Here is a 22,825-nt window from a genome sequence, read left to right as displayed (position 1 = left end):
GGCAGGTCCTCCTGCACCGGCTCTGCATTCCCCCTTGCTCGCACGAGCCCGATTTAGCTCTTCTAATCCCTTGCCCTGAATCTGTCGCTCCACCCCACTAATGATTTTCCCTCGCTCTTCTCCCAGGTCCCCTGAGTGTGTCAGCGCCTGGTGTGGGGATCGGCGAGCACACGCGTGGGGCTGGCCAGGAGGGGCTCCCCGGGGTGGGCTGGCCCCCCCTGCGTCCCATCCTTTTGCCTCTGCAACACCAGTGCAGGTTCTCCCTCGCTTCCTGGCCCTGTGGGTGCAGGTGGGGCATGGTGTCCCCTCTCCCAGTGGCACCAAGACCAGGTTGCTCTGGGGTCTCATGGGTCTGCAGACCCCAGACCCTTCTGGGCAGCCCTGGAGCTCCCCCAGGTCCCCACCGTAGTTCCATTGTCTCCAGGCCCGCTAATGCCTGTATCACTTCTCAGCTGCATCTCTTGAATTTTTCCCCGTAAGCCGGATTAAATCACCTCTTAAAAACTCCAGCTAATCTCCTTTTAAAGAGCCGAGCCCTCCCTCGCCGTGCCAGCACCGACCCCTCCTCCCCGCCGGGGCTGCGTCTTATTTCAAGGTTGGCTTTGCCCGTCCCGGCTCCCGGCGCAGGGTCGCTCCGCTCGCCTCCACCTGCACTCAGCAATCAAGGCGCCCTGTAACCTTTCCTCCTGGGGGAGCGGGCTGGGCGCAGGGGCAGGGGAGGCACACGGGGCTGTCCGTGTGCGGCGGCCCTGCACGGCCCCTTCCCTCTGTCGGTGCTGGGGGTGAAGCCTTCTCGCAGCGTGGGGGACGCCCTGGGGGCTCTGTGCATTTTGGCACGGCCCGCGCAGCTCTGTGGCTGCGGTCCTGGACCCCCGTGCCCCCCCAGACCCCTGGTTTCTTCCCCTGCTGTGGGGCCTCTGCGGCTGGTGGCGTGCGGTGGTGGTAGCCCGGTGGGGACGGCCATGCTGACAGTGTCCCCGGTGGCTCAGCACCTCTGGCTGTTTATCTCGGTGCCTAATTTTAGGCCCTTACTTCGCAGAGCTGTGTCTGCGCCTAGTGCCAGGTGCCCCTTTCCTCCGGAGCCCCTGCCAGCCCTGCGGAGCACTCTGGGGCTGCACGCAGCCTAATGCCTCCCTTTGCCTTCACCTCCCTCCCATGGCACTCCCCGGGGCTGCCTCAGTTTCCCCTTGGAGCTCTGCCCCGTCTCCCAGCCGGGGCTGCTGTGCCCACCCTGGCCCCACCGTGGGGTGGGCTTCGAGTCTGTGGGGGCTGCCATGTCCCACCTGAGCCCGGCACCGCTGGTGCCACCCCAGGCGCGGGGACAGGTCCCCAGGCCGGGCTGTGCAGGAGGGACGGGGCCCTTGGGGATCTCCCCGAGGTGGCTCTGCCTGCAGCTACCTGGGCATGGGGCTCGCACGGTGGCCCCTGGGGCCGGGTCCCCTCCTGGGGCACTGGGGACCGGGCAGGGGAGCAGCGTGTGCAGCTGTCCAGTCAGTCACCTCCACCCCTGCCCTCTCTCCCGCTGCCGGGGGGTTATTTTTGCTGAGGAATGTGCCGTCCCCTCGGATTCTCGCGGGCTGCAGGGCTTGTGTTACAACGCGAGAGGCCGAGACCCGGGCCCGCATGCAATAAATATAGCACCGCCGCTCGGGGCTGCGTGTGGGACCACGGCCCCTTCCTCCTCCCGGGGCTGCCCCCCGGCTCCCACCGCTCCCTGCCCTGGTGGCACTGGGAGAGGCTTTGCTCCTCCTGCCCCACCGCCCGCGCCCCTGCGGCACCGTGTCCGCTTCCCCCTGTGCCCTCTGCACCCGGTCCCTTGGCCACGGGGTGCCGGCAGCAGGGCTGGCAGGGCGGGGAGGAGATGTCCCCTCCCATCCCACCCCGTGCCCGGCACCCGCAGCCAAGGTCACATTGCCGTCCTGTGTCCCCGTGTCCTCTGCCTGCAGCGGGCACCGTGCGCTCGGGCATCCTTCTAGAGGCAGCAAGGGGAGGGGATGCTGGGGAGCTGGGGTGTCCCTGCCTGTCCCCACAGCCAGGCTGTGCCACGCCGTGCTCCATGGTGAGGGGATGGCCAGCAGAGCAGCGGTCTCTGGTGCTCTGGGGCCACAGAGCTGCTGCAGAGCTGTCCCACTGTGTGACAAGGGATGGAGCAGGGGGATGATGGTGACAGGTTTACAGCCATGGGCAGCACCGTGCTGAAGCCTGCTGTGCTTATTTCCCCCTGGGAAAAAAATAAATCTCACCCCCACCTCCTGCCCACCTCTGCTGGGCATCCCCAGCACAAACACGTGAAAGATTCATGATCAGCCCTCCTCGCATCCCAGCCGGCTGCGTGCACCCACAGCCACCAATTACTCAAGCACTCAGCACCACCAAGACCACGGTGCTGGTGGCCACAGCCGGTGGCCAGCCGGTGATGCAGCACGTGGCAGGGGCAGGATCCATGCCGGGGGAGCGCAGGGGAGACCCAGCAAGGCGTGGGGCTTGCAGGGTGCTGCTGCCTCTGGAAAGGGGACTTTGGAGACCGGCAGCAGGTCCAGCTCCTCCGAAGTCACCCGGCTGCTCCCAGGGGTGCAGCATCCCTGTGGCACTGCCGGGGCCACTCCTGGCGCCGTTCCTCGGGGATGGCCAGGCAGCAGATCCGCGGCGGCAGGGAAGGGCTGCGTGCCCGGGGAACTGAGGGGGCGGCAGGTGCTGGGGGGGGGGGGGGGAGGCTGCGCGGCAGCGGGGTGACACCCAGGTGTGCGGCCAGCCCCCGTACCTGGGGGGCTCCGGCTCAGGGGTGCCAGGCTGCGGGGGACAGCAGCGTCCCCTGGCTCTGGCAGGAGGTTCCCTTTGTGCCAGCTCCGGCGTTCGCGTGACTCGCCTGACGTGCGGGGTCTCCGTGGAAACCCCGCAGCATCACTCGGATCGCGGGGCTGTCAGAAATGTTGTATAAACAGCTCCCTTTGTGCTGGGTAATTTGCAAGTTATTATGAAGCCACGAAAAGCTTCACGTTGGGAGTCAGGGGCTGGGAGGAAAGCTGCCGTGCGCCCCGGCGTGCGTGATGCCCGCGTGCGGGGCGGCGCGGGGGGGCCTCCTCCCCGGGGGACAGGTGAGCAGCACGGGGACAGGGAGGCTTCCAGCCGCGTCCCCACGGGTGTCCCGCGGCGGGAGGAAGCAGCGTGGCTGGCTGCTGGGCAGGGAATTTGGCAGCCTCTGGGGGAACCCGGGGAGAGCGGGGGCAGGCGGGCAGGGCTGGGGAGGGCGCGCAGGGGTTGTGTTGGCGCCCTGGGGACGCTCACGGGTGGCTCAGCAGTGCCGGGACCCAAACCCGCACCTTGGGGAGGGTCCTGGCGGTGTCACCCGCGGACGGAGGGCTTGGGGTGGGGGGTGCTGAGCAGGTCTGGGCTGGGCACCGTTGTGGCACCGGAGCTGGCCTGTCTGTGGGCACGCTGGGGACGGTGCGTGGACGTTATCTGCCGTGGGGTGCGTGTGGGAGCCCCGGCGTGGGCTGCGCCCCACGGTGCTGAGCGCAGGAGGGCAGGGAGCCTCTGCCCCGGGCGGAGGGGCAGGGACAGCGGCACGGCAGGGCACGGCGCTGGGCAGGGGGCTCAGAGCCCCGCGTCCCGCGGGGCCGGGAGGGGGGTGCGGGACGTGCGCGCCCCTCGCCCCCCGCCACCTGCGCCCCGCCTGTCCCCCGCCGCTGCCGCTGCGTGCCAGGGCTGGCGGGGAGGCGGAGGCGGAGGCAGGCGGGGGAAGGATGGAGGGAGGAGCACTCCAGTGATGCTTCATGCTCACAGCTCCAGCCCTCCCGAGAGCCCGACCTGGCGAGCCCCTTCCTCTCCCTCGGCCGTGCCCGGCTGCCGCCGGGGAGGATGCTCGGAGGGGCTCCGGCCCCGCGCCGCGCTGAGCCCGGGCCCCCCGCCGGCAGCGGGTCCTGCCGGGCCTGAGCCGCCGGGGCCGGGCCGCCGGGGCTCTGCAGAAGCATGAAGAAGATCTGGGTGAAGAAGCGCTTCCAGGTAAGGGCTCCGGGCTGCTGCGCCGCCGAGCGCCCGCAGGAGGAGGCAGCGACGGCGGGGAGAGGGAGCGCGCCCGGCGCACGGGGGGTCCCGGCCCCGCGCTGCGCCCCCCCGGGGCTTCGCCAGCCCCAGCCCCGCCTGCGGAGCCGCCGGCGAACGGGGCCACGGCGGCGGTGCCCGGGAGGAGCGGAGGGCAGGTGCTCGGCACCGCGTTGGGCACGGCCCCGGGCCCGGCGGCGCGGCTGTGACCCCCCGAGGGGGGGTCCCCCCCAGCCGGCCTCTCCCCTCCCTGCCCTCCGGAGCAAACGGAGGCGGCTCCATGGCCCCCCCCGGCCCCGCCGCCGGTGGTCACGGAGCTGGAGCCGAGGCTTTGCATGCGTCATCCCCTCCGCGTCAGGAGCATGCCTGGCACAGGCAGAGCTCCTCCGCGGGCCTCGCCGCACGCTCCGCCGCTGAGCAAGGAGCAAGGACGTCACTCGGCCCCGGCGGGGGGGGAGGATGGGGGCCATCCTTCCAGGAAGCCCCCCCGTGGGGCACGCCAGACCACCCCGCTTCTCCACCCGGCGTGGGGCACGCGGCCACCCCGCCGTCACCCCGCCCGGTGTCCCCGCAGGGGCCGGGGAGGGGATGTCACCCGCAGTCCCCACCGAGGGGTGCGGGATGCGTTTGGGGACGCGGATGCCCCGTGCCGTGGTGGGGAGGTGACAGCCCTGCCCAAAAGGGGGCATCCTTCTCCCTGGGGCACCGCCTGGCTGCCCCGTCTGCCATAGGGCAGCACGCCCAGGGCCACCTGCGTGGCAGGGCAGGGTCCTGCTGCACTGGCTGTGCGCTGGGGACACCAGGAGAGCCACCCGCTGCCTCCCCTCAGCCCCTGTCCCCGTCTGTCTCACAGCCAGTGGCACCAGCACCACATGGTGCTGGGCTCCATGTGCCCAGCTCTGGCAGGCTGCGAGGGCTGTGCTCCGTGGCCCCAAGTGCCCCTTCTCCCCTACCATTCCCCTTGACCCCACGGCCATGGCTAGGGATGGAGAAGCCCCCCCCCAGGACCCCCGTGTGGGCAGGGCGGGGGGGGGAAGCGAGGCAGGGCCAGGTCTCACCCCACCGCGCAGCGGGGCAGGGCTGCAGCCAGGTGCTGATCCCTGCTGGCTCCTTTCCCCCTCTCCATGGGCACAGAGCGGGCTCCGGGGGCGCTCCCCCACCCCTTTGTGCAGGCTGCAAATGAAAATCCCAGGCAGGGCGCACATCCCCCACTCACCGCTGGCCCATTCGCCCAGATCCTGGCCCCGTGGGGTTTGTCCCGAGCTGCTCCTGCCCCCTTTCCACCTCCCTCCCGGGGCTGCTCCCCTCCTCGAAAGCAGCAAGGCAGCAGCTGGGAGGTGACCCTGCGTCACCCAGAGCGGGGCCGGGTGCTGCTCCCTGCCGAGCCACGCGTGGGTGCTGCGCCCCGGGGGGGGGGGTCCGGGCAGCGGGGACCTGTTGCAGGGCGGAGGGGAGCACCCCATAGCCCTGGGGGAGGGAGCCCAGCCCGGCCCCGCTGGGTGCAGCCACCAGACCCGATGGGGAGCCGATGGCGCCAGTCCCCGGGGAAGCCAGGAGAGCACCCGATAATGGCACTCAATTGCATTTTCATTTTTTAATGGGGGAATTATCCGCCGATGGTGCAGTTAATCACTCATATATCTTTCCCTGGCCTGGAAGACGGGCTGCCGGCCAGCACCGGCACAGTCAGCCGAGGAGGGGAGGTGAAGCCTGGCTCAGCCTGAATACAAATGTGTCTCGTGCAGCCGCTGCCCTCCGGCCAGCGCCGCATGCCGGGAGGGGGCTGGGGGGACCCCTCGAGCTGCCCACCACCAGGGGCTGCCGCTGCAGTGGCAGCAGCTCGGGGGCTTGCAAAACGAGCCTGCTGCCCTTGCAAGGGCAACTAACTGCTGGCCGTGCCTGGCTGCCTGTCTCCGGGGGCGTCCGTCCCCGGGGGCTGTCTGTCCCTGGGGCTGTCTGTTTGCGAGCTTGCTTGGGAGCTGTGGAGAGGCAGGAGCGGCTAGGAGAGCCTCTCTGAGCTCCCGGCAGGGAAACAAGGGCACAGGGTGTTAGTGTCCCAGGGGGACCCCGCCGCCCAGACTGCTGCTGGCAGCCCAGCCCCGCCTGTCTGCACGCCGCATCCCCTGCCCTGCCTGCCGTGAGCTCGCCGGGCATGGCAGCCGGGTGGCCCGGGCTGGTCTCTCCCTTGGCAAGCGTGTGTCCAGCCCCGAGCCGTGGCGCGGAGGAGGGCAGGGAGCTGGCAGGGAGCTGCCGGCACCTCCACCCCGTGCTCCCATCCCTCCTGCCCAGACAGCGCGGGCGAGCGTGGCTCCCACGCCTCGTCCCTGCGCGGGCTGGCCGTCCCGTGCCACTTGTGCCAGGCGGCCTCTCTCACGGCTGGCACGGCCACCGCCGGGCTGGGGGACGCTGTCCCCGTGCTGGGCCCATGCCCGGGGCTGAGTCTGGGCCAGAGCCTGGAAGACGCTTGGCTGGCTCCGTCCCCGCGCTGCCGCAGGCGGTGGCTTCGAAGGGGCTGCGGTGCATTTGGGCACCCGCCTGGGCGAAGCCCTGCTGCAGGCAGTGCTGGGGCAGGTGGGGTGCACGGTGTCACCCCTGGGCATGGGCAGCGTGTGGGGGCTGCCAGGCACCCATGGGCAGGCTATAGGGTGGGTTTTTGGGAGGGCAGCAGGGCCGTGTCAGGGGCTGTTTATGTGTCCTGAGGGTGCCCAGGTGTGTGCCAGGAGGGGAGCAGCACCGCGGGGTGTGCGTGTGTGTGTGTGGTTGTTGTGTGCATGGCTGGGCATGCGCCGCACGTGCCCACCTACACCCGTGCACGGCTGCGTGCGGGGGGTGTGCGCCCGGGGGCGTGCGCCTGCAGGTACCCCGGGGGCGTGCAGCGTGAGCGCGTGTAAGCGGTGCCGCGTGTGCCCGCGGGTGGGCGCGGGCACGGGGGGGGCCGTGCCGTGGATAACGCTCTCTTCTTTTTTCCTTTGCAGAAGACCGGCCACTCGCGGCGCTTCGGGCGCTTCACGCATGGTGCGTTGAGTTACCAGGATCTGGCCCCACCGCCCTGCCGGGGAGGGGGCGGCAAGCTGAGGCTGCGCAGGGCTGGGCACGGCCCCGAAATGGGGCTGGGGGCTCCTGGTGTCCCCCGTGAGCCTGCTCTTGTCCGGACACATGCTGGGGACGCAGGATGGTGGCAGGCAGCCTGCTGCAGTGGCAGTGACGGGGCAGCTGGTGGTGTGCTGGGCTGCAGGTGGGGGGAGCAACGTGGACCCCCACGGGGCTGTGGTGTGTGCTGAGAGCTGTGGCAGGGCAGGGGGGCGCTGCGCCCTCCTGTGCCCTCCACGTGGCGGCGGGGCAGGGGACGTGTCCCTTGCCAGAGGGCTCTGTTGTGGCAGCTTGCGATGGCTCAGGTGGTGGCGTGGAGGAAACGCCGACCCTTCGTTCCTGGGATGGGACTTCGCGGTGGCTCTGAGCCGGCATGGCCTCATCCTGCCTCTGGGGACTGTCACTGATGCCCTGCTTGTGCACACAGCAGCGCACAGCCTTAGCCTGAGAGCAGCGATGCCAGAGCTGTGCTGCAGGGCATGGCAAAGCCTCACAGCACTTGCCGCCTTGGGGATGGACGTGCACATGTGTTTGCACACCAGCCCCTGACGTGGTGTGTGCGCCCCTGGACACACACGTCCATGTGCACCAGCACCTCTAGGAGTGCCCAGCAGGGCCACGGGCTGCAGTGCCCTGCAGAGCACAGGAGGTGCAGGTGCTGCAGCACAAAGCCAGCCCAGGGGGCAGCAGGAGGAGCAGCAGGGGCAGGAGCTGGCTGCAGTGCGGGCAGGATGTGACCGTGGGGCGGGGAGGGGGTGATGCCACGTGCTCCGCAGGGGGGATGCTGCGTAGAAGGAAGGGGAGGACATGTGTGGTTTAGGAGAGGTGTGTAGTGACTGTGGGCGTACAGCAGACGTGGTGGGGAAGGCTGGGGGGTGCCAGACCTGTCTCCATGCCCCGTGGGTGCCTGGTCCCTGCCATAGCAAAGAGCAGGGTGTGGGGTGCCCAGCGTGGGTCCTGGGTCAGGCAAAAGCCCAGTCCCAGCCCCATCCCTGGCCCCCAAGGCCAGCACACGGTGCCAGGCTCCCCGAGCCGTACGGCCCACCCGGCTGCTGCCCTGGCAGGTCAGTGCCCCGCGGCAGTGCGGGGACATGCTGGGGACAACGTCCTCCCCAGTGCCCCACGCGTCTCCGCAGGCCGGGCCGATAACCGGGTGTTGATGTCTCTCTCTCTCTTGCTGCCCCTATGGAAGCGAAGTTTTCCGCTCCTGCAGGAAACAAAGCTACGGTAGGAAGACGCCCACCTCCTGCCAGCCCCGCTCCCAGAACGGGCCCTGTGCCCCCTCCCTGTCGCAGCGCCACCACTGTCCCCCTGTGCTGCCTCCTCGTATCCACCACCCCAATTTCAGCTGCCTTCCCCCGCATTGCAACCCCGGCACCATCTCCCCTCCTGCCTCCACCCCACATCTGACCGTTTACTGCTGCTCCTGCCCTTGGCCCCGACAGACTTTCCAACCTTGGTTCTGCCTTTCCCTGCTGGCAGCTTTTGTGTCCCCTGTGTCACAGTCACGCCTCTCCCACCGCATCATCCTTCTGCTGCCTGGAGCTGCCCGGGCGCTGCTCATCTGCCACCTGAGCTGGTGGCTCTGCGAGGAGCAGTGCCAGCCTGGCCTGCCGTCCCCACGTCCCCTCACCCCCTGCTCTCCCCCCCCCCAGACTCGGAGACCGGCGAGGATGAGCCCAGCGACCCCCAGGTGACGCAGCGCAGCGAGCTGCAGGATGAGACGGCCTTCAGCACCCCCACGGGTGAGCCGCGGGGGCACGGGTGGCACCGGGAGCTCGGACACGGGTGGCACTGCGAGCTCTTCCAGCCCAGCCTTGGGGGTCCCCGTGCGGCGAGGAGGTCAGCGGGGTGCTGCTCGGGACCCCCAGGGGCACCCGTTGGCGGCTCACCCCTCTCCTTCCAGGTGGGTCCGACACCCTGGTGGACGCCTCCATGAACACGACGCCGACCTCGGTGCTGGCCCTGTCGCAGGCGGAGGAGCGCTCCAGCTGGTCGGGCAGCCAGCAGACCGTGGTGGAGAAGGAGCCGGATGCCAGCCTCCCCGCGCGGGGACCCTACCTGCGCCCCAGTGCCTGGCAGCCGCAGGGAACCCCAAGGCAAGCAAACGCGCCGGCCCCGCGCGGCGCCGAGGTCCGGCACCTGGGCGTGGAGCCGCTGGTGCGGGCATCACGGGCTAATCTGGTGGGCACAAGCTGGGGGTCGGAGGATAGCCTCTCGGTGGCCAGCGACCCGTACGGCAGCGCCTTCAGCCTGTACCGAGGACGGGCGCTCTCGCTCCACGTGTAAGTAGCCCGGGGACGTGCGCGGAGGGGACATCGCGCTGGGGCCATCTCCTCCCCGCTGCCATCTCCTCCCCTCCGCCTGGGCTTCCTTTGCCTTCTCCACGGCCGGATGAGGAACGGCGGCTCTGAGCAGTAGGCAGCCCGGCCCCGGTGAGGTGGGGACAGGCCCTGGGGTTGGATACAGGGGGGTTGGAGCGGGGACACTTTCTGCCGTGGCCAGTATGGGTTTGGGGGTAACCCCTGTGCTGCTGCACCTCCAACCCGGACCCCCCTCCTGCCTGGCTGCGGGGGCTCTGCACAGGGATATAGGGGTGCACAGCAGCCTGAGGCACCTACAAGCAACCCGTCCCCACCACCCATGGGTGGCAGCAGGGACGAGGGACGTGCTCCCTCCCCAGGGCCCGCTGGCATGCTCAGAGCCCCCGTCCCTCCCCACCGCCTTTGGTCCCCACCCCTGCAGGCCTTCTCCTTCGACCTCCATCTTCCCCTTTGTGTTCGAGGCTGCTTGTTCCACCACCAGAACCTCATCTCCACCCTCTGATTTCCGCACCACGCACGCCGAGCGGGGTGGTGCCACTCGGCTGTGCTGCCGATGGGGGCGGGCGGGGGTCTGGGGGTTGGAGGGGCAGGGGGACGTGCTCGCAGCAGCATGTGCACGGGGTGATGGCTTGTGGCCTCGGGGACCTCTCTGCCCTGCAGAAGTGTGGGCCTGTGCCACATGGTCCCAGCACGCTGGGACACTGCAGGCAAACTGGGGTGTACCCCTCCGCCCGGTGCCCCAGTCCTGTCTGCATGGCAGCACTGGGGAGGGGGCTGGCTGGGTGTCCCGGCGTCACAGCCCCAAGTGTCGCTGTCCCACAGGGGTGTCCCTGGGGAAGGGGGCCCCCGACAATAAAGGCACTGCTGGGTTACATCAGCAAGCCAGCTCCCGGTGACCTTAGGGTGGCTGGATCCTCTTGCCATGGCCTCTTGAGGGTTCTGGGGCTGCCCTGGCCACCTGCCCCATAGGGTGCTGTGGACTGGGCTGGGACCCCTGATGCAGCATGGAGACGAGGACGGGCTCTGACCCGCTCTCCCCTGTCCTCTCCCCTTGCAGCAGCATCCCCCAGGGGGGCTACCGGAGGGATGACCCCCACAGTGGCCCCGTCTCTCCGAAGCCCGGCGCTGAGCCCCCGCGGTCCCCCGCTGCCCTGCCGCTGACCACCAAGCCACCCATCATCCGCTCGCCATCACCTCGACCCGGCGCGTGCCCGCTGCCGCCCTCCGGCGCCGCCCCCCAGCCGGCCGCCCGCAGCCCCGGCGTCCCCTCCTGCACGCCCGTCACCCCCCGCAAGAAGTCCTCGGTGCCGACCGAGTACCAGGACACTGTCCCCGAGGAGTACGAGGAGAAGATCAAGAAGCCCAAGTCCTCGGGGTACTCGCAGGGCAGCACGCAGGACTCCCGTCCCCCGACGCCCATGAGCGACGCGTCCGGCCGCGTCTCCGTCCGAGCGTCGCCCAAGCTGGTGCGCGCCGGCTCCAGGATCTTCGAGCGGCTGCAGTACTTCGAGGAGCGCCGGAGGAGCCTGGAGCAGGCGGACAGCCCCTTCCCCGCCCGGCCCTGGCTGCCCCTGCGCAAGACGCGCTCCTTCGACCAGCCCGGCTCGGAGACGCGGCGGCCGGGCACGCCGGGGGGCTGGCGGGACGAGGCGGGGGGCAGCAGTGCGGCGAGCCGGCGCCTGGCCTTCCGGCAGAAAGCCGCCTCCTTCGACGAGCGGGGCAAATTCGCCGGGCGCGTGCAGGACATCGAGCACAAGTTCTCGGAGGAGCTGACCCGCATCAAGAGGACGGTGTCCAAGCAGCAGCTGCGGCGCTCGCAGGAGCTGGGCAAAGCCCGGGCGCCCTCGCCCCAGCCGGCCAGCGAGCCCCCCGCCGCCCGCGCCCCCCGCACCCCCTCCTTGCCAAGCACCGGCGGGCGCAAGGTGCAGCCGCCCAAGGCCTCTCCAGCAGCGGAGAGCACGCACGTCATCCAGCACCTGGCCCTCTCCAGCGTGGCGCTGGTGGGGCCCAACGGGGAGCCGGAGCCGGGGGGGCAGCGGGGGCGGAAAGCCCCGGCGCGGGGCGGCGCGGCGGAGGAGGCGAGGAAGGGTGCGCAGCAAGAAGGCGTTGGGGAAGTGAGGAAGAAGGAGCAGTGGCCGCTGGCACAAGCCACCCCGCAGGGGCAGACAGCCCTGTCCCACGGGGGTGCTGCCGAAGGGACCTCGTGCCCGGACGGGGGCCCCGCCGGTGCAGCCAGGGCCCCCGGGGCGGCGAGCGAGGGCCTGGCCGCCAGGCTGGCCGTGCCCCATGGGCTGTACCGGAGGCCAGAGGCGCCCACGGAGGTGCGGTTCCTGCCCTGGGCGAAGCCGGGGATGGAGCAGGAGGCCCGGCTGGAGAGGAGCTGGGCAGGGCAGCACGGCGCAGGCAAGGAGGTGGAGAGAAGGCAGATGAAAGTGGCAGAGAAGAAAGAGAGCGTTCGGACAGCAGCTCAGGAGGGCAGGAGCACGCGGAGCAAGGGGAAGGGGCGCCGAGCCCGGCCCACCTCTCCAGAGCTAGGTAGGGCATGGCTTACGGCCCTCCTGCGGGCACAGCGATGTCCCTGAGCGGGGTGCGGGACCCCAGCCTGCCCCTTGGGGGGGGCACGGGGGCTGGGGAGCACCGAGATGGGATGGGGGGGCACAGCGTGATCTGGAGGCTTTGGCAACAAGTTGGGCCTTGGGGTCGCGATGCTTGCTGATGCCTCTGTCCCTCCTACCCAGCAGGGGAAGGTGCCGGGGGGGGCTCTGTAACCCTCCTGCTTCTGCACCCCGCTGTCACCTGGGGACGGGCAGAGGGCTGCAGCGCTGCGCAGCACAGGACGTGCCTGCTGCTCCCCCTCACAGCCACGGGGCCGTCTCTCCCTGTGCAGAGTCCTCCGACGACTCCTACGTCTCGGCGGGTGAGGACCCCCTGGAAGCGCCCGTCTTCGAGATCCCCATCCAGGACACGGCGGTGGCCGTGGGGGCGGAGGTGCTGCTCAAGTGCATCGTCACGGCCAACCCCCAGCCAGAAGGTGAGCGGCCCCGGGGCTCGGGAGCGTGACGGGCTCTGGCACAGCCACCCCCCGGCGTGTCCTTGTCCCTTGGGGCCACCCAAGCTGGGTGGCTTGGGGCTGGCAGAGCTGTGCCTGTGCTCCTCAGGGAGACGCCGTGCCCACCTCGGGAGCATCCCCAGGCAGGAAGAAAAAAGGGCTAAGGCACCGCATGCCAGGGCAGGGTGCGGAGGGCAGGGTGTGGGCAAAGTGTCTGCGATCGCCTGCATGGGGCTGGGCTGTGGGGAGAGAGGGAGAAGGCACCAGGCACAGCACAGTCGGCAGAGACGGGGAACGAGCAAAGCGGCTCTGGTTCCCTCCTCTGTCCTCCACTGGAGGGCAGGAGGATGCCAGGAACCAGAGAGGGGCCAGCGCCGCTCTCGTCAGGGGCCTTGGGGACATGGGGCTGCTGCCCATGGCAAAGGGGTCCCCAGGCCGGGCAGGGACCCCACGCTGACCACCGGGGCTAGCGGGGGCTCTCCTGCCCCGGGACGGTCCGGAGTGACCCCGCGTCTGCCCGCAGTGTCCTGGAGGAAGGACGGGGTGCCGCTGCGGAGCAGCACGGCGCGCCCCATCAAGGCGGAGGGCGAGCGTCACACCTTGCTGGTGCGGAGCGCGCGGGTGGCCGACGCCGGCCTCTACACGGTGACCGCGGCCAACGAGGTGGGCGCCACGTGCTGCAGTGCCATCCTCAGCGTGCGGCCCGGTGAGTGCCGGCGGCCGGCCCGGAGGCAGCGGGGGACGGTGGGAGGGCCGGCGCGGCGGCAGGCAGGCTGGCTGCCAGCTCGGCCGCTGCTGTCACTGGGAAGAAACCGGCTTCCTTACCCTACAAGGCTCGGTCTGAACCAAAGCAGCTGACGCGCTGCCGGGATCCTGCCGTGGGGGGAGCGGGGTCAGGCTCTGAGCATCCCTCGGCGCCCAGCAAGCGGCCCAGCGGCCGGCCGCCCCCCCCCGGCCTGCCCCCAGCCTGCCCCGGCTGCGGGGACACCCCAGCTTGCCATTTGTGGGGACACCCTTGCCTCCCGCCCCAGGGGACGCCCAGCGCACCCTGCACCCCTCCGTCCGCGGACACCCATCCCACGCAGCCCCAGGGCTCTCCCCACCCCGACATTTCCCCGGGGGGAGCGCGCAGAGCCCCGCAGCTGCCCCGGGGGCCGGCGGAGCCCCGTGCGCCCCGGTGCCGCGCCCTGCACCCCGGGGCGCCCTGCCCGCCGCCGGGGCTTCGTGCCCCAGCCCCCGGCAGGGAAGGGGCCGGCAGCCCCCGGCCCGGCTCTGAGCCCTCCCCCGCGCTGCTGGCCCAGCCCCGGGGGCCGGGCGGTGGCGGCAGCGGGCCCGGGGCGGTGCTCGGCCGGGGAGGGCGCAGCGGCTCCGGGCTGGACGCGCGCCCGGCGCCGCCGCCGCCGCCGCCGCACCGGCCCCGGTCCCGGCAACGGCAGCGGCCGTTCCGCGGCGCGGTTCGCTCCGGCTCGGGGCTGCCCCCCCTCCGACCCCATCCCCCGGTGAGTGCGGGGGGCACCGGGGGGCTGCGGGCGGAGGGGCGGCAGGGCGCCCGGCGCCGCCTGGGGGGGGACGGGGAGGGAGCCGGGGGGTGCCCCCCCTCTTCCCCCAGCTGTCCGGGGGCATCGCGGGGGCCGGGGGGGGCCGAGCCCTCGTCGTGCGCCGGGCAGCCCGCCCGCCTCCCCGCTTGGGCAGCGCCGTAAGGGGATCCGCTGCTGGCTGGGGGGGGGGGGGCATTGGGGAGGGCTGAGGCACCCGGGCTGGAGGGGGGCCAGCCCCCCCACCTCGGGCAGGGCTCTGCACGCTCACCCCCGGCCGCTCGCGCCCGGCTCCGCACGCATCTCGCCCCCCTCCCCGCTTTTCCACCCCCCGTCGTGGCCCCACAGCCCCCCGGCCACCCACGGGGGTTCGCTGCGATGCCGGGTGCGGGCCCCCCAGGCTGGGCTGCGAGGGGAGCGCAGCTGCAATGTCACCTTCAGCCCTCCGCCGGCTCGGGGCAGGGGCAGCCATTCCGGGAATCCAGGCGGCTTAAGGATGGGAGCGTGGCCTGCTGCGTAAGAGCCACTTGAGCCCTGCTGTCGCCTTGCGGGATATCGCGTCCCCTTATCGGCCCCGTGGCGTGTTTCGCACCCCCTCCCCCTGCACAGCCCGGCACCCCTTCGCTGCCGGCCGCCGTGCCTCTGCCCCGTGGGATGAGCAGTGGGGTCGGTGTCCCCGGGCACCCCAGGGGCGCAGGGTGGTGGGAGGGGGGCCCTGAGCCCCCTGCCCGGCTCTGGCTGCTGCCAGCTCCTTACCCGGCCTCTCCTGCGCTAGCCCCCGCTGTGGAGCGGCATGGGAACTTGGCACCCCCCCTCGGCCAGGCCAGCCCCATCACGTCGGACGAGGAGTACCTGAGCCCGCTGGAGGAGTTCCCCGAGGCCGGGACCCCCCAGCACCGACCGGCCATGAAGCTGCAGCCTCGAGCGGAGCACGGGGCTGCCCACGGCTCCCCGGAGAGCAGCTTCAAGGCTGCGCCCACCTTTGAGGTGAGCTGATGGCCCCCCCGGGACCTGGCAGAGGGGGAGCAGTGACGCGTGGCCGCAGCCCTGAGGGGCTGCCCTTGTTCTGGGGGATGCGTGGCCCCGGGTGCAGTGGTGGGGACACGTGGCCCTGGGGTGGCGGGTGCCGGCTGCTCCCTGACCCCTGCTTCCCCAGGTGGCCCTGTCGGACCAGTCGGTGCTGGAGGGGCAGGATGTCAGCATGAGCGTCCGCGTCCGCGGGGAGCCCAAGCCCATCATCTACTGGTGAGTCCCGGTGCTCGCTGGGTCACAGCAGGGCAGGGAAGGAGGGGACAGGCATGGGGACCTCCTCGTTTGGGGCCTGCCAGCTCAGAGCGGCACCAAGGCGGGGAGCTCTGCCTCTTGAGCAGGGATTGGGGTAGAGGAGCGGGGGCTTTCTGCGGGGCCAGGCGTGACCGTGCTGCTCTGCTCGTGTCCCTGCGCAGGCTGCGGAACCGGCAGCCGGTGAAGTACGGCCGGCGGCACCACGCGGAGGAGGCGGAGGGGGCCCGGGGGCTCTTCACGCTGCACATCCTGGCGGCGGAGCGCACCGACACCGGCTTCTACACCTGCAAGGCTGTCAACGAGTACGGCACCAAGCAGTGCGAGGCCAAGCTGGAGGTCAGAGGTAAAGCTCCCTGAGCGCGTCCCCATGGGACTGGCCGGCTCCGGCACCCTGCATGAGCTGGGCGGGGAAGGGGCCGCTGCAGACCCCTTCTCGGCGGTGCTGCTTCTCACCCTTTCCTGCCGCAGAGCAGGCGGGCGTGAGCCCGGAGCAGGAAGGGCCCGGCAGGGCCATGGACCTGCATGCCTGGCCCTGCTTAAGGTGGCAGGGAGGGGATGCGGAGCAGCAGTGGCTTGGCCGTGCTGGCCGCAGAGCCCATCCCCGCAGCAGGAGACAGGCTGTCCCCCTGCCCCATCCAGATGTGCGGCCCCACAGCATGGGTCCCGCTGCCTAGCTGTGCCGGGGTCTCCGGCCCGACCCAGAGTCTGCTGCTCCCCCAGCCCAGCTTCATCCTATGTCCCTCTGTCCCCGCAGGCACCCGTGCTGGCGCCAGGTGCTGGCTCTGGCTGCGCAAGAAGGGCTTATGCCCTCGGTGGCCCTGCAGGGGACATCTCCCCCCAGCACACCCACAGCTCCCTCCCTCCCTGCCTGCAAGCTGTGCCCAGCCAGCGGGCAGCTTGGAGAGGTCCCCTCCCTGCTTGTTCCCAGCTCAGAGCAGGTCCCACGTTAGCCTGGGTGCCCGGGGCTGGGCTGTGTCTCCCCAGCCCTGCTGTGGGCTCAGCATCCTCCTAGATCCCCTAAAACGTGCGCGCAAACGGGGCGGGTGGCTGGGGACCACGCGCCAGGAAGGAAGGAGCCCGCGGGGACGAGTGATGCTGCCTCCTTTCTCTTGCCCTTTGCTTGTGTGCCCTGCTCCCCCCAGCCCTCCCTGCTGACGGCTGCCTGAGCCCCCGGGCTGTCCCCAACCCACCCCAGCCTTCGCTGCACCGCTTGTGTCCTGCCAGACCCCGCTCCAGCCTCCAGCAAAGCGCAGCGGCACGGGGGCGGCTGCGGGAGCCGGGCACGTGCCCGACGGACGGATGGGCACCAGGCTCAGCGTGGTCCACGTCCGTGCCCGGGGCACGCGGCGCTGCGTGCCGGCGTGCGCTCACACCCCTCGCGCGTGCACGCCCCTCGTGTGCGTGCCGGCCCCGTCTCCGCTGCACTAACCCTTCCGCTTGCTGACTGCGGTTTTTGTCTGTACGCAGGGGGAGTACGATAAGGGGGTGCATCTCTCAGAGCCGCGGCCGCGGGGCTCTTAGTTGGACACCTCTTAGGCAGTGGACCTCACCTTGTGTTATTACCTTCTGCTCCATCCGCCGCCTCGTCCTGGACGCACCGCGGGGATGCGCGGGCCCTCGACGGCGAGCGCGGGCGCGTTGGATGGCCGGGGGAGGCGGCACCGAGGCCGAGCAGCGGGTGGGGGGAGAAGGGGGGGAACGGCGGGGTAGCGCCAGGAGGCACCCCCTCAGCCGGGCCAGGGCGGCCGTACGATGCTGTCTCGTCTCTCGCTCCGTCCGTTTGTCTGTGTCTGTGTCCTGCTGCTCCTCTCCTCGCCGCCCAGGGGACGGGGAGCGGGGAGCCCGGCCCAGCCGTTGGCTCAGCTTCCATAGGGAAGGGGACGTGGTGCAGTGGGGGCTCCACAGCGGTCACCTGGGAGCGTGGGGAATGAGGGACCCGGGGACCCCCATGCCGGGGCGGGGGCTGGTGGCACAGAAGTCCCTCGCAGCCCAGCCACGTCCCCGGGGTCCGCCCGGCTCCTGGCCGCAGAGGCAGCCCCGGCTTGGGTCTCTTCTCCCTGGGGGGGCTCGGCGGGGGGTGGGCTGCGAGGCCGTGACCCTTTTTGTAGCTCTAATAAAATCTGTTTGGTAAAGCGCTGTGTGGTGTGTTCCTGGCACGGACACCTCCCCTCACCCCCACACCCCCCCGGCCCCCCGCCCCGGCTCAGCTCCGCTTCCCACATCTCGCCCCCACCTCCTCCCCGCTGCACCCCCCTGCCTGCGCCCTGCGCACTCGCCCGCGGCGCCGGGCCCCCTCCCCGCATGCCCCTGCCCCGCACGGCCCCCTCCCCGCCACCTCCCATGGTTGCTTTTCAGTTGCTGAGACGCGTCTCTCTCTCTCTCTCTCTCTTTCTCTCTCTTTCTCCCCCCTTCCCGGGCAGCTCGCCCCGAGTGCCAGTCCCTGGCCGTGGTGGTTCCCCTGCAGGACGTGGTGGTCGGGGCGGGGGAGCTGGCGCTCTTTGAGTGCCTGGTGGCTGGCCCGCCAGACATGGACGTGGACTGGTTGTCGCGGGGCCGGCTGCTCCAGCCCGCCCTGCTCAAATGCAAGATGCACTTTGACGGGCGCAAGTGCAAGCTGCTGCTCACCTCCGTGCACGAGGACGACAGCGGCATCTACACCTGCAAGCTCAGCACGGCCAAAGGTAAGCGGCGGGCACGCAGCCCCACCGGGGGTCTCGCTTGGGGGACGGCCCCCGCGTGGTGGTCAATGAGGCCGGCACCCCTGGGGCTTGGGGCTTCAGGGTCCCCCCAGCGTGGCTGTGAGTGCTGGAGGGGGTGTGGGGATAGAGAGGGACGTCTGCCCCCCGTAGCTGGTGTGTGCCATTCCCTGGGCTCCCTGTGGAAGCTCTGGCACCCAGGGAGACGTGTTTGCACCACGGCTGTACCATGCACCCCGAGCTGCCTGCCTTCATCCCGGCTGTTCTCAGCCCAGCTGGCTCCACAGCCTCTGGGCACCCAGCTCCAGTTACCAACATGTCCCTGCTGGCCTGGCGGGGGCAATGGGCAGGGGTGAGGGTGGCCTGCCCTCTCCCCACAAGCTGGCAGCTGGGGAGGGGCAGCAGCATCCAGCCTCCTGCATGCTGCCCTGCCCTGTGCCTCCGACATTGCCCTGTGTGCCCTTCATCGGGCAGGGACATCCCTGTCCCGTTCCCCTCCTGGGCTGGGCGAAGACCCCGTCAGTGCAAAGCGGTCCCTGCCACAACCACCCCACCTGGAGCACTGCACCCGCACTGAGCCCCATGGCACTGTGCTGGCACTGCCTGCTTCAGCGTCACCGCCCCGTCCCCAGGACTGCGACCCCATGCCTCAGGGGAGGACAGGGCACCCTCTCACCCCTCCAGCAGCCAGCATCTCTCTTGTTTGAGGGGAGGGAAGAGGCACCCCCCTGCCAGCAGAGCACCATCCCTGCGCACGGGCGCCTTGGTCACCCTGCAGCACCCTGGGGTGACACACCGCTTCCTGCCCTGCCCCTGCACCCCCGCGTGTGGCTGTCCCCCCGCACCCGTCTGGGGCTCAGCCCTGCCCGCTCTCCTTGCAGACGAGCTGACCTGCAGCGCCCGGCTGACGGTGAAGCCCTCGGTGCAGCCGCTCTTCACCCGCAAGCTGGAGGACGTGGACGTGGTGGAAGGGCGGACGGCACGCTTCGACTGCATGGTCAGCGGGACGCCCCCGCCGGCGGTCACCTGGACCCACTTCGGTAATCCCCACGCCCACGGCCCCCCCCGGAGCCCCCGATGGCACAGGGCTGCGAATGCCGAGGGCCGTGTCTCTGCGCAGGCCAGCCGGTACAGGAAGGGGAGAACGTGAGGATCCAGCGGGACGGGGGGCTGCACTCCCTGGTCATCGTGCACGTGGGCAGTGAGGACGAGGGGCACTACGTGGTGACCGCCAGGAACGCCCACGGCCACGTGGAGTGCTCCGCCGAGCTCTACGTGGAGGAGCCACGGCCGTCTGCTGCCTCCCAGATGTAAGACGGGTGTCTCCCTGCTCGCTGCCCCCTGGGATTTGGGGGGGGTCCCTCCCCTGGGGCCGGGCTGGGGGCACCGCGCTCCCGTGGTGAGCACGTGTGGGTGGTCGCAGCTCCAAGCTGGAGAAGATGCCGTCCATCCCGGAGGAACCGGAGCAGGCGGAGACCGAGGCGGAGTGCTTCACCATGCCCGACTTCCTGAAGCCTCTGCACAACCTGGAGGTGGTGGAGTCGAAGGAGGCGGTGCTGGAGTGCCAGGTGGCCGGGCTGCCCTACCCCTCCATCACCTGGTTCCACAACGGCACCCGCATCGACAGCACCGACGACCGCAAGATGATGCAGTGTAGGGCCCCCGCCCTCCCCGCGGCACCGGGCGCTCCAGGAAGGGAGCTCGGCACGGTGCTGCTGACGGGCTCTTACCCCTGTCCCCGCAGACAAGGACATCCATCGCCTGGTGTTCACGGCCGTCAGCCACGCGCATGCCGGCGTCTACAAAAGCGTCATTGCCAACAAAGTCGGGAAGGCCACCTGCTACGCGCACCTCTACGTCACGGGTAGGTGACAGATGGGGCTCGGCGTCCCCGCAGCACGGTGCTGGGGTGGCAGGGGACAGGACCACAGGGAAGTTCAGCTGGTGGTGTGTGGGGGGCTCCCAGGGGCTCACGCCGCTCCCCACCTCTCCCATGCAGACGTGGTGCCCACGCCCCCCGACGGGCCCCCCACGGTGGCCTTGGTGACCGGCCGGGCCATCACGCTGACGTGGAACAAGCCCAAGTGGCTGGACACTGCCATAGGTGAGGGGACTGGGAGCGGGCAGGGGGTGGGCAGCAGCGTGGTGGGGTGCCGGGGGCTCTGCACTGACCCTGTCCCCACGCAGACCCCAGCTCGGTGACCTACGTGGTGCAAATGCAAGTGCTGGGCACGACGCAGTGGGTGGTGCTGGTGAGCGGCGTGCGGGACACCACCTACACGGTGCACAGGCTCACCAAGGGGGCCCAGTACCTCTTCCGTGTCATCACCTCCACCCCCAAGACCAACAGCAAGCCGTCCCCGCTCGTGGGGCCCGTGCAGCTCCTGGATCGGGGTGAGAGGGGCAGCGGGGCGAGGGTGGGGTGCTGGGGTGGGACGTGGGGGGTCTGCACGCCCGGCGGCATGGCGAGCTGCCTGGGGCTGGGTGACACGGGGTGCTGAGGTGGTGGTGACGATGTGCGTGGCAGGTCCCTACCTGGAGGAGGCCCCGGTCATCCTGGACAAGCCAGACGTGGTGTACGTGGTGGAGGGCCAGCCGGCCTCCGTCACCATCACCATCAACCACGTGGAGGCCACCGTCACCTGGAAGAGGTAGGTGGGACGCGGTGCGGTGCCCCACGCCCGGCCTGACCCCTGGGGCTGGGCACGCACCCGAGGGCGACGCGCAGAGCTTGTGGGGTGCCATGGGGCGGCCACAGGCTGACGGTGTGTGCCCGCAGGGGCGGGCAGGTGCTGGGGGAGCAGGACGGCACGTGCGAGGTGACGATGCCGGATGACGACCAGCACTGCCTGCGGCTGCTGCGCGTGGGCCGGGGGGCCGCGGGGCCGCTGGCCTGCGAGGTGAGCAACCGCCACGGCTCTGCCCGCTGCACCCTCCGCCTCCACCTCGCAGGTAGGTGCCCCCGCGCCGGGGGGCCGTGCCCCTCTGCCATGGGGGGGCATCGCCCTACGGTGCCCCGAGGCCGTGTGCCGTGGGGGCGGCGTTGCCCCATAGGGTGGCACTGCCCCCACGGTGCGCCGTGGCTGTGTGCCATGGGGACACTGCCCCATAGCACGGCATTGCTCATCCGTGCTCCATACGTGTATGTCACCCTGTAGGGCTGAAGGCCCTCAAACCATGGTACCTACCATTGGTACTACCACTGCTAGTGCTGCCTGGTGTCCTACACCTCTGTCTGACTTGGGCAGAGGTGTTCTGTGCGCCCCATGAGTGTGTGCATGGGGTGGCACTGCACTGTGGGTGGCACTGCGCCGTGGGTGCACTGTCCCATCGCGCCCCTTGGCCACGTGCTATGGGTGGCACTGCTGCATGGTGCCCCATTCCTGTGTGTAATGGGGTGGCACTGCCCTGCAGTACCCCACACCCCTGTGTAACGGGGAGATGCAGCCCCACTCTGCCCCATGCCCATGTCTGCTGAGTGGCACTGCCCCACGGTGCCCTGCTCCCAAGAGTGTCGCATTGTCACAGCCCTGCGGCACTCCACGTCCCCATGCCATGGGCTGGCACTTGCTCTCCGTGCCCCGTAGCCGGATGCCACGGGGCGGTCCCCCCCAGCTCCCTATGCCCACGGCAGGGGGATGGCACTGCCCCATGGTGCCCCACGCCCCATTTCTTGGCAGAGGCGCCGCGCTTTGAGTCCATCATGGAGGACATCGATGCTCAGGAAGGGGAGACGCCGCGCTTCGCCGTGGTGGTGGAGGGGAAGCCGCTGCCGGACATCATGTGGTACAAGGTGGGATGGGACCCCACCACCTCCTCCTGACCCCCAGACCCACGCTCCCTGCTCTCCTCCGCTGCCTCGGGGTCCCCGCGCTGGGGCTTTGGCTTCGTGTCACCCCAACTGATGCGGGGTGCTGCATCCGTGCCGGTGGTGGGAGCTGGTGGGGGATGGCAGGGGCCCCCCTGACGCCCGCCGCGCCCCCAGGACGGGGAGCTGCTGGAGGAGAGCAGCCACCTGAGCTTTGTCTACGAGGACAACGAGTGCTCCCTGGTGGTGCTGGGTGCTGCCGAGCCCGACAGTGGGGTCTACACCTGCACAGCCAGGAACCTGGCCGGGGAGGTGTCCTGCAAGGCGGAGCTGGTGGTGCGCTCAGGTACGGCTGCCCGGCCCCCACCCTGCCTGGCCCCACGGGGCAGCCCCCGGCCCCTTGCTGCCCCCCCCCAGCACCTCTCCTTCCCCCAGCCCAGCCCGCGGCCGATGCCAGCATGGAGGAGGATGCGCTGCACAAGGCGCGACGCCTGACCGACTACTACGACGTGCACGAGGAGATCGGGAGGTACGGGGCCACCGGCTCCTCCAAGGGTGGTCCTGGTCCTCCAGGGATGGTCTTGGGGCAGCTCCCTGCAGACCCAAGTGCCTGCAGGGACGGGGGTGTCTCCAGCTGCCCTGCCAGCCCCTTTCCATCCCTCCCCATGTCACAGGGGGGCTTTCTCCTACCTGCGGAGAGTGACGGAGAAGAGCAGCCGGCTGGACTTCGCCGCCAAGTTCGTCCCCGGCAGGACCAAGGCCAAGCAGTCGGCACGCCGGGAGCTGCACATCCTCTCGCAGCTGGACCACGAGCGCATCGTCTTCTTCCACGACGCCTTCGAGAAGAAGAACGCCGTCATCATGGTGATGGAGCTGTATCCTCCGGGACTGCGTGGCCTGGGGGCCAGGGGAGGGCTGGGGGACACGGGTGGGCAGGGTGGGTGCGTGCGAGCAGGGTGCCAAGGGGGGTACCGCGTTCCTGTGCTCCTTGACCAACG

General features: G+C 70.6%; 1 protein-coding gene across 1 annotated transcript in view; it reads left to right on the top strand.

Annotated features, from left to right (window-relative positions):
* The window catches only part of SPEG (striated muscle enriched protein kinase), a 33,232-nt gene that overhangs the window by 2,451 nt on the left and 7,956 nt on the right, over window positions 1-22,825 (top strand). Inside the window, exons 2-22 of the mRNA XM_035571435.1 lie at window positions 8,787-8,876; window positions 9,038-9,416; window positions 10,513-11,990; window positions 12,343-12,486; window positions 13,028-13,210; window positions 14,815-15,026; window positions 15,196-15,284; window positions 15,485-15,666; window positions 17,744-18,004; window positions 18,901-19,059; window positions 19,140-19,329; window positions 19,443-19,672; window positions 19,764-19,883; window positions 20,019-20,123; window positions 20,207-20,413; window positions 20,547-20,670; window positions 20,799-20,971; window positions 21,700-21,812; window positions 22,005-22,173; window positions 22,263-22,356; window positions 22,502-22,702. Coding sequence (XP_035427328.1) covers window positions 8,787-8,876; window positions 9,038-9,416; window positions 10,513-11,990; window positions 12,343-12,486; window positions 13,028-13,210; window positions 14,815-15,026; window positions 15,196-15,284; window positions 15,485-15,666; window positions 17,744-18,004; window positions 18,901-19,059; window positions 19,140-19,329; window positions 19,443-19,672; window positions 19,764-19,883; window positions 20,019-20,123; window positions 20,207-20,413; window positions 20,547-20,670; window positions 20,799-20,971; window positions 21,700-21,812; window positions 22,005-22,173; window positions 22,263-22,356; window positions 22,502-22,702 — 4,903 coding nt within the window. The remainder of the gene's footprint in view (window positions 1-8,786; window positions 8,877-9,037; window positions 9,417-10,512; window positions 11,991-12,342; window positions 12,487-13,027; window positions 13,211-14,814; window positions 15,027-15,195; window positions 15,285-15,484; window positions 15,667-17,743; window positions 18,005-18,900; window positions 19,060-19,139; window positions 19,330-19,442; window positions 19,673-19,763; window positions 19,884-20,018; window positions 20,124-20,206; window positions 20,414-20,546; window positions 20,671-20,798; window positions 20,972-21,699; window positions 21,813-22,004; window positions 22,174-22,262; window positions 22,357-22,501; window positions 22,703-22,825) is intronic.

Source organism: Cygnus atratus, chromosome 6 (assembly GCF_013377495.2).
Source record: "Cygnus atratus isolate AKBS03 ecotype Queensland, Australia chromosome 6, CAtr_DNAZoo_HiC_assembly, whole genome shotgun sequence".
In the NCBI taxonomy this organism is placed as follows: domain Eukaryota; kingdom Metazoa; phylum Chordata; class Aves; order Anseriformes; family Anatidae; genus Cygnus; species Cygnus atratus.
The sequence above is the reverse complement of the archived record's forward strand: the minus strand, read 5'-3'. Positions and strand labels throughout refer to the sequence as shown.